General features: G+C 39.4%; 1 protein-coding gene across 6 annotated transcripts in view; it reads right to left on the bottom strand.

Moving 5' to 3' along the window:
* Positions 1–2,682: 2,682 nt before the first annotated feature.
* LOC137131342 (carboxyl-terminal PDZ ligand of neuronal nitric oxide synthase protein-like) overlaps positions 2,683–13,241 on the bottom strand; it is a 142,970-nt gene continuing 132,411 nt past the window's right edge. For all 6 annotated transcript variants that reach the window (XM_067512460.1, XM_067512455.1, XM_067512458.1 and 3 more), the window contains 3 exons: positions 7,822–8,018; positions 7,533–7,663; positions 2,683–6,732 (listed from right to left, as the gene is read on the bottom strand). In XM_067512460.1, coding sequence (XP_067368561.1) covers positions 6,072–6,732; positions 7,533–7,663; positions 7,822–8,018 — 989 coding nt within the window. In that variant the 3' untranslated portion in view covers positions 2,683–6,071. The remainder of the gene's footprint in view (positions 6,733–7,532; positions 7,664–7,821; positions 8,019–13,241) is intronic.

Genomic DNA, 13,241 nt, shown 5'->3' with positions numbered 1-13,241 from the left:
ACAGAGGACCCCAGTTTGCAACCCTCATGTACCCTATCCAAACACAGAAGCAACATAAGTTAATGTAAATTGTAACTTTTTTTGTTAAGCGTTTTAAAACAAATAGGTTAACCAAAGAGCTGTACAGGTTAAAAACATAAAATAAAAAGTATACAATAGCATAAAATGTGTGCATTAAAGAGATAATAAATAACAGACAGAATAAAATAATGTCAACTCAGACCAAAGGCCAATGAAAACAAGTGTTTTTTAAGAAGGGATTTAAAAACAGGCAAGGATGATGCCTGTCGAATTTATTTTTGTGGACAAAGAAGCACCCAGTCAACTGATCTAAGCAACCATGGTGGAGCATATGGATGCAGAAGCTCAGAGAGATACAGTGAGGCAGCTCCATTTAAACATTTAGAAACCAACACAATAACCACAGTCTTTGAGTCTTTAAACTGTAAAAAGTTAGGAGCCATTCAGGCCTTCATGTCCTCTAAACATTCCAGTAGTGAAGTGACAGGGAAGCCATTCTTCTTATTGAGCGGAAAATGGAGCTGGCAGTCATCAGCATAGCAGTGAAACGAAATGCCATGTCTTCTAAGGATGGAGCCCAAGAGCAGCAAATACAAAGAAAAGATGATAGGGCCTAAAATAGAGCCTTGTGGAACCCCACAGGACAGAAGAGCAGAAGAGGACTTGGAGTCTCAATTGGACACAAAAAGTTCTATCTTTTAAGTAGGACTTGAACCAATTTAGAGCAAAGCCCTTTATACCGACTGCCCTAAGCGAGAGATTAAAATATCATGGTTGACTGTGTCAAATGCAGCAGTTAAATCAAATAATACAAGGATCACACAGTCACCAGAATCAAAGGCTACAAAAACGTCTTTAAGCACACGCAAAAGAGCAGACTCAGTACTGTTTTTCATTCTAAAACCAGATTGGAAAGCCTAAAGTAAGTTGTGCTCATTTAAAAATGCTCTTATCCGACTATAAACAATTTTCTCTAAAATCTTTGATAAAATTTGGAGATAGGTCTAAAGTTCGCAAGAACATGTGAATCTAGCCCAGGTTTCTTGATAAAAGGCTGAACTATGGCATGTTTGACATTTTTGGGGACCATCCCTAAGGTTAGAACATTTATAATGGTGAGAATAGATGCCAATAAAGTATGAAAACCCTCTTTAAAAAGTCAGGAGGGAGGAGCATCACAAGGTGAACCCGAGGGCTTTAACTGACCAATAATCTCCTTAACCTGAGAGAAGGTTAGACTGCTGAGGTTAAGGTTAACCTAAGACTGCCGAGCATAAAGGAGGGATTGATGGGTCAAATGCCAACAGTGAGATTTTGCCCCTTGCATAGAGACCTTATTAATAAAAAAGTTTAGAAAGTTATCACACCATTCATTTGAGGACTCAATGTAGACAGTCTGAGGAGCATTAAGACATTTGTCTATCGAGTGAAACAGCACATGGGGTTTGTGGCAGTTTGCAATAATAATATTAACAAAGTAGCTTCTATTACTGTGGACTGGTAAAGACGCCAATAGTCTCTCAACATTTGAAAGGACACTTGTAGTTTATCCCTTTTCCACCTGGTTTCAACTATGTGGCACTCCCGCCTCACAGCAGGAGTCTCAGCATTCTGCTAGGGCTCAGATTTGGATGTAGGCTGCCTAGTTTTAAGTTGGGCCACTGTGTCCAATACAGTCTGGCAGGTTGTGTGAAAGCAGGTGCTGAGCTCCTCTGTAAAATTGCCCATGGATGGAAGTCAATAATAAAATCCTTATTGTACTTTGGTGGTCTATAGATCACCCCACATAGAGCAGCCAAGCTCGAATAAACCAAGTTCGAAGCTGCGTGTTTTTCACATGCAGACTCCACAGCAGACTTTGTTCCCAAATAAAAACTAGGGCAGTCTTAACTGGTGATCCATGTAACAGACTAGTTCCATTCAAGGAATGTGGCGCAATCTACATTTAGCAATTAACAAAATAACTCAAAGAATTAGCAGCGCTCGCAGAGCACCATGTTGTTTGGTCTCCTTTAAATACTCTCATACTTTAGATGATTTAATTCAATTCAACTTTATTTATATCCTAATTTTATCACATGCGATCACGAAGCTTGTTTTGAGTGATGTATAAACTGCATCCAGCATGATAAGTGATTGTTCATGCACGGTTCCAGAATAAATGTGGATGTAGAAGATTCCTCTCATGGATTCTCTTTCTTTCCTGGCAGGCTTTAACTCTTCTTGACACAGCATCAAATGAGAGGCTGGCAACACACATAGAAACACCAGAGGAAGACCAGAACATCTACGAATTAGCACAAACAGGTGAATTAAACATCAGAGCAGATTTGGCTCTTGAAATCCCACCACTGCCATCTCCATGTTTGGCTCTCTGAAAACAGACAAATCTATTGACACACACGTCTGTCTGTCGGTGCTGAGGACGGATGCAGATTTAGATGCAAAAGAAACAGCAAAACAGACAAGTACATTGGCCTTATCTAAACAGGAAGTTTGCTGGCAGGGCTGCCTAGGAGGCAGGCTGTTGTTGTCACAGGGATGCGACGACGGGAGGACATAAGAGACAGGATATAGGCAGAATAAATGAAGAGGACTGTTTCTGCAGAGAGAAAAGGTCAACATAAATCTTTAAAAAGACACAAAAACCAAACAAGAGGGTCTTGATTAGGTCTATTTCCAAAGAATTTCTTACAGAAGTTATTACATCCCCTCTAAAAAAGATACATACATAAAAGACAAAATCATTAATTGGTTTTGATTTGTGTAGCATATGTTCATTACACACAAAATTAAAGATATAACTTCATTTGCAACAGAATAAAAATATAGATCTAAAGTCCCAGGTTTACTGTGGTCGTCTGAGTGCCTTCATGCACAGCTTCCTTCATTCATCACAACTCAACAAAACAAGCTTTAACATCAAAAAGAAAACAACAACAACAAAAAAACAGACAAACACAGAAAGCAGAACCACAGATTTTCATCTACGATAATCTGAGACAGTTTAAGAAGACACACTGCCCGGATAGATTCTAAATACAATAAAATAAATCATTTTACTTCATTATTTGTTATAGCTAGAAAAAGTCTGCATATGTAAAAAAAGATTCCACAGGTGATCTGATAATACAACATAAATCTACTGCAGTGGTTTTATAAAGTAAGAGCAGTTTTCTTCAGCTGCCTTCAGCTTATGTGAAATGACCTGAGTCTCATCGTGTGTGTGTTTGGTTTTGTTCGATCAGGTGCAGTCTTCTCTCATACCTGCTTCATCCAGGTGTGCAGCAGGAGACAGGGCCCTCACTGTTGCCTGAAATAGTTTCAGATGACAGGCACACTTCAACACTTTTTTAATTTAAAAGCCGTGAAAACACCTTTTCTGATTTCCCTCAGGTGTAGGTGGTGTCCAACTTAAAAGCAGCTTTTTCTGCTTTTCTGCCTGGTTTAAACAATCATCACCAAATCACAACGGCACCAGTTTACATTATTCTAAGTGCTGCATACTGACGTTTACAATTTTGTTAATTTAACACATTCACTTTAAGAATACATTTTTCAGCCTCTTGGATTTTGATCTCAAGGTATTTCCCACTTGTGTGTCACCTGGACATGCAAACAGTTTCAATGAGGCAGTCGCCCATTTGTGAAACATCACACCTAGATACAAACACGTTTTGTTTGAGCTCCACAAAGCATTAAAACAGCATGCCACCACCATGTCCCTATGTGGGTTTTCTTGATAACCCTGAACTTTATGAGGAAGATACCACAAAGATTTTAGAGTTGCTAAATAAAACTTATTCCTTTTTAATTTGGGTGAAACAGCTGTTGTTAGCGTCTTTTGAGCGTTTTTTAAATAAATGGGGATCTTACAGGACACTTGAAAGACAAAGTCAGAGAGGCAGGAGACAGAAACAAAGCTTTCTTTCTCCCAGAGGTCCACATTCCTCTCATTCTGCTGAGCACGACCTGACCGCAGCTACAGATGTCTTCTGGGACATTTGTTTTGCTATTTTCTTAGGGTATATAATCCCCACATGGATACAGCAGTGTCCTATGGAGGCCGCCGGTCATTTTCAGGGTGGATGTTTGGGATTTGACTGCTTACTCTGTCTCTACAGACCAGATTCTATAATAATAGTGTCTCAAAACAATCAGCAGCTTCTTTTAAGACATGCAGAGAAAAGTGATTGACAACCTGATAACAATCCTACAACATGTTTACGTCCGTTTGCTCGCCTTTCTCCAGCTGAACACAGCTGACTCACAATGTCAGGATGAAATGCTTTTAAAATGTTGACAATGGGTCAACTTTGGTTTTCACTCTTTTATTAGCTTATTAAGACAAAAGAAAAGTGGTCTCATGTAATTTATTGCTCATCTTTTCAATCAGACAGTTCTCTAAAAGCAAAATGACTGAAACAACCTGTCTGACTGAACCGCTAATTTCTGTCTTTGGCCTGTCACCTCTTTCATCTCCTTCTTTGACAGCTCATTATCTTTTCATCAGCCCTCCCTCATGTCGCCCATCCACCCATCTGCCTTTCAGGTTTTTCATTTTTGGGGGGGGGGGGAGGAGGAGAAGAATTCACTTTGAGTTTAGTCAGAAAGACTATTTCTGTCAGCAGCCAACAACTGGAAGACACTCTCCACCTAAGTCACACATTAGTTCCACATTATTGTTATCTAGCTCAAACTGAGCTAGATAGGAGCTGATCAGTTTTTTACTTGCTGAAATTTCCTGCTTTAAAAAGGGAAGGTTCAAATCCTAAAATTATATTCATATACTGCAAAACTGAGCTACTAATATGGTAAATGAAATCTGTCACTGTGAAATCACACTGACTTTATCTCAGTGGGATTACTGAAGTGTCCTAAGGGTCTCCGCTGACCCTTGAAGAGTGGCTTTGTGCTTTCACATACGTACTGTACCTCAATATTATATGGTGAGCAGCTTTAAGTCCCAAACCAGGAGGGGACAAGTTGTGTCCAGCTCATGCTGAACCAAAAATGGATCAGAAATTATTTAAAATGGATGAAGCTACTGGCCAAAAGGCCTCCAGTGCCACTCAAACTGACAATTTGTACTGACTGAACTCAGACCTCATCCTGCAAACTGAACTCTAACACATCCACATTCATTTACATTCTCCCTCTCCTCTTCTTTGTCTCTTAAAATTCCAGAGTGGAAATACGATTACGCTGGTAGCTATTCTAATCATATAAAGTATACTAGTTGCAGTTTTAATTGAAAAAATCCAACAAAATGTCCCTTTATATGGACTGAAAATGTCATGGCCTTCAGGGAATTGGCTCAATAATATAGTAATACCTAAATACTGATAAAGAACCTCAGAGTCCATCATTTTTTTAAAGCTGTTAAATATTATTGTACATTTTTGAGAAAAGATTCTGTCAAAACAAAGTCGATTTTATGCCCCCAAGGTATTTGTTCAATAGTTGTGACAGCTTCAGCCCATCCAAATTTCATCACACTTACCCGATATGACATCACCTACTGGTTTTTGGACCACTAAGCTGACAACACATTTGATCAATTTGTTGGCAGAGCTAAACCATGAAACACACTGTGTGAAATTAGAAAGTGTTCTGGCTTTGATTTTTTTAAAATTAAAATCTGAATTCTCACTGCACTATATCATCCCCCATGTCTTTCCACTTATTCGTGGTGTAGTGCCAGTCAGCATTGTTATCAGCAGTTAGGGAGAAGGCTGTAGTATCTCACAGACCCACAATCAGTCAAGTTAGAAGGTCCGATTTTAGCATCAAGACCTTTAATTGTATCCAAATTGTAAAAAGCAGCTAAAAAGTTAGAAACTTCAGCCCCCACTCTGGTCCCTCAAAGTACTTTCTCCCTTTTCCTAAAGCAAAGCCTGGAGCAGGACAAGCAGATTTAAAAAGTGGCTGTGAATATTATATGTGCTGTGCAGTCTCTGTTTGAATTAAACACTCTGGAGATATGTAAGAACATAAATGTGAAACTTTCTGAATCATACTGAAGTGGTACATGACCCCGGTTCTGCTTGTTACTCAAATGACAGCAGGTCAGGGTGCAGCTCCACATCTTCTCCACTCACTCCACTGGCTTTGCTGCAGGGGGCGCCATTCCCCTGCAAGACCTCCTCTCCCAGGCTGATACGGCACGGTGTTTTCCCTGTGCAGGGAGTGGAGGCCAGGCGGGAGTCTGCTCCTGATGCCTTCTGCCAGATGTCACAGGACTTGGCTCTGGACTCCAGCTGAGGGGGATCTTTGTTGATGAGGTCTGGGACAGAGAGATGGAGCTGGGACTGATGGTCCTCCAGGACTCCTGCAGTGCTTTTGTGCTCCATAGCATCATCTTCTCCATCTCTCCCTCCATCCACCTTGTTGTTGCTCCCTGTTGCTTCTGTATCAGCAGGAACTTCCTTCTTTGTATCACCCAGTGGTGATGTGAGATCGACAAATACTTCATCTTTCTTCTCATCCTGCAACTGCTCTTCGCTGTTACTCTGCTCCTCCTTGGCGATGAAGGCCTTCTTTTCAGGCGAGGAGACAAATGAGGACGAGTCTGTGGCATCCAGAGAGGAGACCACAGGGTCAGAGGAGATCATCATATCCGCGGTGGTCTTCAGTGCTCGAGGGAGGCGCTTCTTCCCTGACGGGGGTGGTGGGTCCAGCCGAGGGAAAGACTCAAAGGAGGAGATGGGACTGGAAGAGAGGACATGGCAGAAGGCAAATGGATGTGATAGGAAGAGTAAAAAGAGGGAGACAATAAAAAGAGAGAGGATGCTGTCAATGGTACATGGAATTAATCTGCTGTAGTGCTACAAACTGTGCCACACAGTATCAGAAGTAATGGATCATAAATCCACGGAGCTGGTTTCCATTGAACACTTCAACTCCTGCCTCATGTCATGTTCAACTTACTGTAATTAACTCAAAATTAATTAAATCCAACTGGAGAGAAAACAGAGGTCGTGTGAAACAACTGTAACTCGACTCATTCTCAGTTGGAGACAAAACAGATCAGTGCTTCTGGAACAAATCTCCAACAAAAACACAAACAATGTGAACAAAGTTTGAGGAACACATGCATAGACTTGCAAATCAGAAGACACACGAACTATTCTGCCCAAACAACAGCCAGATGAAAGGTTACTCTTAAATTTCAGACATGTCAGTGGAACATTTAACTTGACCTTCATTCGAAATCACATTTCAAAATACAAATCTTAAAATATTCAACTCTTTGGACTGAGTTGCTAATTTACAGCAACTTTCTAAAACCATAAACCCATTTACATAGCCCCCCCTAAAAAAACAAAGCAAAAAAACACACACAGTCTGAATGCACAGGAAGCACAGATATAATCCAGTTTAGCTGGGCACCATATGTTAATAGGAAACTATTTATTGATTGTTCGTTTTGGTGTCTGTATGGGGATTATATATATATTGACCCCGAAGGACTACTTACAACAAAAAAGTACATGTAATTGTGCACGTACCTGTTGGAAGTACTCTGATTGACTTGGTCCAGCTGCATGCAGCTCCACACAGCACCAGCGCTTTTATTGAATTCAGTGACCCCAATGTCCCCGAGGTGGCTGGGCTCCTTTCGTCTTAACAAGTCATTAACCTGATTTGACAACAATGTGATGAAACTCAAACCCACTCTGTATGCTGACTACATTCATTTCAGTAAGTCACCCTATCAAATATCAATGGTTTAAGCAGTACTGTGCTGCACCGTAGGACCTGCAGAACCTAATGGTCCTTCTCTGTTGTTGTACCAACCTTTGCTCCAACAGCCTTGCCCAGGTTAATGGCATTTTTCAGCCTATGCTGTCCACTGGAGGATAGTGAGTCAGCAGAGCCGGAGCCCAGGTTGGCAATGACTGATGCTGGGGCTCGTCGGGCCAAGAGCTGGGCTGGTCTGGTGGTGTGTGGACTCTGCTGCTGGGCAACAGAGTTCTCAAACATACTTTGATCAACTGGGGAAAAAAAGAAAAGACAAAAGAAAGAAATATGAATACACATGTGAAATGCAGTTGTAACAGTACATGGTGCAAATCTGCAGCAGCTTCAAGCGTTCAGACAATGGGTTGTTTAAGAGTGGGATGAGGAGGAAACAAAGGGATACTCCATGAAAATGAGCCAAAAAAAATACATTTTTTTGGTATATATAGCTTTTATATCATATCTGTAACACTTTTCATAATTTCTTAATGATTTTTAGAAAGAAAAATAGAATTGACAGTTTGCCTCTCAATTTTTATTTTAAATTAGATTAAAATATAAAAAAAAAGTTATAAGAAAAAAAAGTTGTAAAAAGTTAGTTTTAAGTGAAGTATTCCTTTGAGACCAAAATATACAGATGTTGCATCATCACAGCAAGTGTGCATAAGAGTGTGGGCTCTGTAGTAATGCTGTACGTTATGATCATAGATTAATATATAAAAGAAAACCCAAAGAAGTTGCAATGACACGTGCACATAAAAACCGATAACACCAATTAAAATGAAGCAGAAAGGGATCAAAATGCAGGAAAACCAAAGGGAACTAAAGTGGTTAAGATAGAGGAGATCTTACCTCTTAGATAGAAATGTTTCTCGGAAAGCATTTAATGAGACACACAAGTATCAGATTTAGATCCAGGTTAGTGAGTTTCATGAACTATGAGAGAAGACGTCAGGGGATGTAATGAGTGTAGCCTGAAGTTCTTATATCTCTCATACTCTTGCATCTAAAATACACTTAGTCTTCGCCACTTAAATGCAGAGAGGATATCACCATTTGGAATCAGACTGAGCATCACAACTGAGTGGAACAGGCAACCTTGACTTCACTTTGCACTGCCAAGTGTTTCACTTACTGTTCCCATTAAAACATAGACAAAAACACATTAGCCAGAAACCGTGATGGTGAATCTGATCCAATATTATGAATCAACTGAGGGCGTTACAGTGACTGTAAGGGCGCAAAAGGAGAGAAGAAAAATATATGCATTTACTTTACAGCATGAAGTCACAGATCACACATTTATTACTGTAACAGAGAGAAATGTAATGATATAATGAATGGAAATCAGCATTAATACAATTTATGTTGAATTTACCAACACCCCAGTTGACAGAAAACTGATCATTGAGGATATTGTGCTTTTCATCGTAGCTGGTAAAGGTGGAGCTAACTAGTTTAGGTGGTAACAGCTGCTTTATCAATAATAACGCATCAGTTTATATTAGTTGTATTAAGAATGTCCCTCTCTGGTAACTAATGTTCCTGAAAATGAAGTTTAGTTTCTCTCTGAATAAAAGTGTAAATGTACCCTAAAATGGAAATACACCAATAAAGTATGTCGACCAATAACTGTCCTGTTGGAGAGGTTGTAATATGGTAAGGCCCTAGCAGGGCTTTGTGAAGGGCAACAAAAAATGTGCTTTATAACATGTATGTTTAATGTTTAATGCCGTGCTGCTGAAAGGTGAAACCTGCTGTTTGGAAACAGGCCTGGGCATCTCAGTTTGGCTAATTTACACCCACATGTGACTTACCATCATTATTTATGAGCACATCTCTGCTGGGCCATCTCTGGGCTCCTGTTTACGCTAAACGAATGAAAATTGATTTGTTTTGTCAAATGCTGTGTGTAAATGCCAGACGACCCAAAGAGGTCAGGTTGTCCTCACTAGACTCATACATTTAATGGAATCCAAAGCAAAATAAGTGATATTTAAATTACAACTACAGATGGAGTCAAACCAGGGATGTTGGGTAGGATGTTACATATGTGTCTTTGTGGCAGCAGTGTTTAGAGTAGCAAAACATTATAAAAGCATTAAACATATAATTTATCACATCCATAATCCCCTTTGTGAATATATTGTTTGACATCATAAAGTGGAAATGTCAGATTGTGAACTGTGTGTATTTTCCCCCAGGGTGAAGTCACATAGAACACACCATGTGCAGCTGGAGCTTTTCGGTTCATCACAGAGGCTGGTGAATGCCCGTTTCTCCTGTCTCGCAGGCATGATTAACATTATCCTTTCAGAAGACGATGCTATTTCAGCAGCCGCGATAAATGAAAGCTCTAATGTTAGCCAGCCCTGTTTCCTCCTGACGGGATGCTCATTCAGAGACATTTTATTTCATTTGTCTCCTGCAGTGTCTGTACCTGACAACTGACAATTTGATTTGGACACACAGTTCATCTATGTCCTCCCAACTAGTGGAGATAGGCCAGTCTTCAATGCTACCCCCCCACTGTGATTTAGGCTGATGAAAGAGATTGAGTTTTTTCTTCAAATATTGCAGACTGAAGACTTAAATAAGAGGAAAAACACCATCGTGCACCGTGACTTTATTGGTGCTTCTGTTGACAGTTTGAAATCAAACACTGCAGAGAATATTTCCAATAGACTGAGGTTTAACATGCAAACCAAGGCCAAACTTGTCTTCATTAGAAAGCTGATTTAATTAATCTTATTTTACTCTACATACATATTGTTATTCACATAGTTGAAATCTGCAATGTTGATTTCAAGCCCTGAAAAAAAGACTTCTACTGTTTGCCTGTTTCTTCAGTTCAGGAGGACTGTGTGTATGTGTGTGTGTGTGTGTCTTACATTATCTTTTAATTACAAAGACGCCTGAAGGAATCCATCTGTATTAATTATCCTACCTTAACACCAAAACAAGGCTTTTCTTTCTTTCTGTAGATTAACAGCATTATTCAAACAACAGATTAGAAACAAAAACAGATGTTGAACATTCAAACTGCCATCTTCAGCCTGTAATCTGAACACACTGATCCCCCCACATATAGTCAGTCACTTCTCAACCTCACAGAATTTCCAGGAAATAGGGTAACATGAAAATACAAAGAGATATTCACTGGACATGTAACAAAGATGTCAACACGTCACCACTGAGCTCTTGCTGTTACTCACATAGCAGCAATGAGTCACTAGGTTGAATCAACCAAAATGAAAATGAAATCTTCTGCAACACTAACGAAATAGAAAAATGTGGCCGGAAGAAAAAATTATGTCTACAGTGTCAGAAGAAAAACAAGAAACAAGAGTCCTGAGAAAATCCACTGATTAACTTCAAGTAAACTTCTGACCTGTGATGTACAGAGTGAAAGAATAAAGATATTTTAGTTGCTCCACCAATAACAAGACGCTTCTGTGTGTCTCTGTCACCTGATGTTACCGGGTTTTTAAACTAAATTAATCCGGAGAATTTGACGATGATGCCATATGATGCAAGAACAGCTAACACTACTGTGGAAATGCAGATTCAAAGCTCTATGAGGAAGTTATGTGTTTTCTAAACTCACAACCATCAGCTAGTCAAACGGGGCCTTTGTCAAATTCACTAAAAGATCCAGAGGGAGCACGTCCACAACAGACAGGAGAGACGAGGACAACTAACAGAACACCCAGAAATAAGTTGACCAGTGTACTATACCAAGCCTGTCTCCCACAAAATGATGTTCCTATACACCAGCCCTGCGTCTGGTTAGGCTTAGGCTTAAGAAAACCGCTGACTTCAGGGTTTTTTGCTGCAATATCTGATATTTTGGTTGGGAAAAATAAGTTGTTTGTTAACATTTCATTGATTTGTTCCCTATCAACATATTTGCAAATCAACAAAGGGGCAAGGACAGAAAGACTCCATGGAGTTACTAGGCCTGCCGCTCTGAAGAAGCCTTTAGGATAAGAGGTGAATGTTTTTATGAACTACAAGAGAGTGAAGCTGCTACTAAGCACCACTTCAGTTTTCATATTTCACTGCCACATTTTAAAAAATTAAACAAAACACAATATATTTAACCAAAATCAAGAGGTGGTTGGGGGACATGACAGGCATACAAGACCTTTTCTCAACATTGACTAATTATGAGTTGTAATTATGTGGTAATTATGATTATAGATTCCATCACGTGGAACCAGTGGGAATCAGTGGGATCAGCTTGCACCACCCTCTCAAGCAGCTCTGACTCCAGCTCGACTACCAGCGTGAAGTTGTAATTAGCTCAGCTAAGGTTTCCATCAGTTCAAGAAAGTTCAAGATAATCTTCTGCTTAAAGAAATGGCAGAAAAGCCAAAGCATTACAAAACACAGATCTATACAATATTTATGCTACAAATAGAATTTTGCAAATTAATTATCACAATAAAAATAGCAGTTTGACCATTGATATATTTCTTTGTCATGTGTTAATTCTCTAAAATGACTTTTTGGCGAAAGAGTGAAGGTCAAAGCTGCATCAGTTACTGTAAGAGCAGAATATGAGAGAAAAGCACCAAGTGTGACCTTTGAAACACACAAAAAGTGGAGGTGCACATCCATGTTTGACCTTGGTTCTTTCCAATATGAAGGATTAAAGTGTGCGAGCTCTTGGGGGGGTCCACTCCAGTCTGATGAAGTTTCTGGTTTATCTGACAAGTTGCTTTTAACACTATCAAGTCTATGCTTTTGGAAATTGGAGAAAATGAATTAGCAATTATTTCTCCTGTATAACAATCAAAACCAGCAGCTGTTTATTTTGTACAGTCATTTCCCAGACAAAATCTTTCTAGAGTGAATAATAAGATGATGTTTCATTTATTAAATCCTGATTTTGTCCATTTCAAAAGATTTTACATCCAGAAAGAATAAATTCTGAGTGGAAAACAGACTTCAAACAGAGAACCCCCTGTGCCTGACACTGGTGGACATTCAAGCATCCATCCTTTAAAATGATGCTATTTTACCTTTGCTTCTAAGAGACAACTTCTATTATTCATGCAGCTATGAGAAGTCATTCACTAAGACAATGTAACAGCCATTCCACAGTAGTATTTTTCTTATCTGCTTGTATTGTATAAAAACCTGACAAGTTTTAACCATCAGTGACTTTAGGATCATTTTTCATTTTTAGGATGAAACATTTAGGATATTTGAGGCTTGGTTGTCAATTCCAAAAAATACCTTTAATAATTATCTTTGGTGTTTTCTGTTTCCATCTTATCTCCGACCGATTCTCAGCTTAATTTCCCCCACAGCATTTCAGTCTAATCTAATTAGCCAAATTAGCTTTCTCTCCTGTTCACTGCTGTGTCAGGAGGAACCAGCAGTAAACTCTGAACTCAATGCAAACTTTGAATCTCATTCCCCTGTTGAAGGGATGGAAAAATGTTTATGCTCTTTTGTATGAACAATGA

This window comes from Channa argus, chromosome 8 (genome assembly GCF_033026475.1).
Source record: "Channa argus isolate prfri chromosome 8, Channa argus male v1.0, whole genome shotgun sequence".
Lineage (NCBI taxonomy): Eukaryota > Metazoa > Chordata > Actinopteri > Anabantiformes > Channidae > Channa > Channa argus.
The sequence above is the reverse complement of the archived record's forward strand: the minus strand, read 5'-3'. Positions and strand labels throughout refer to the sequence as shown.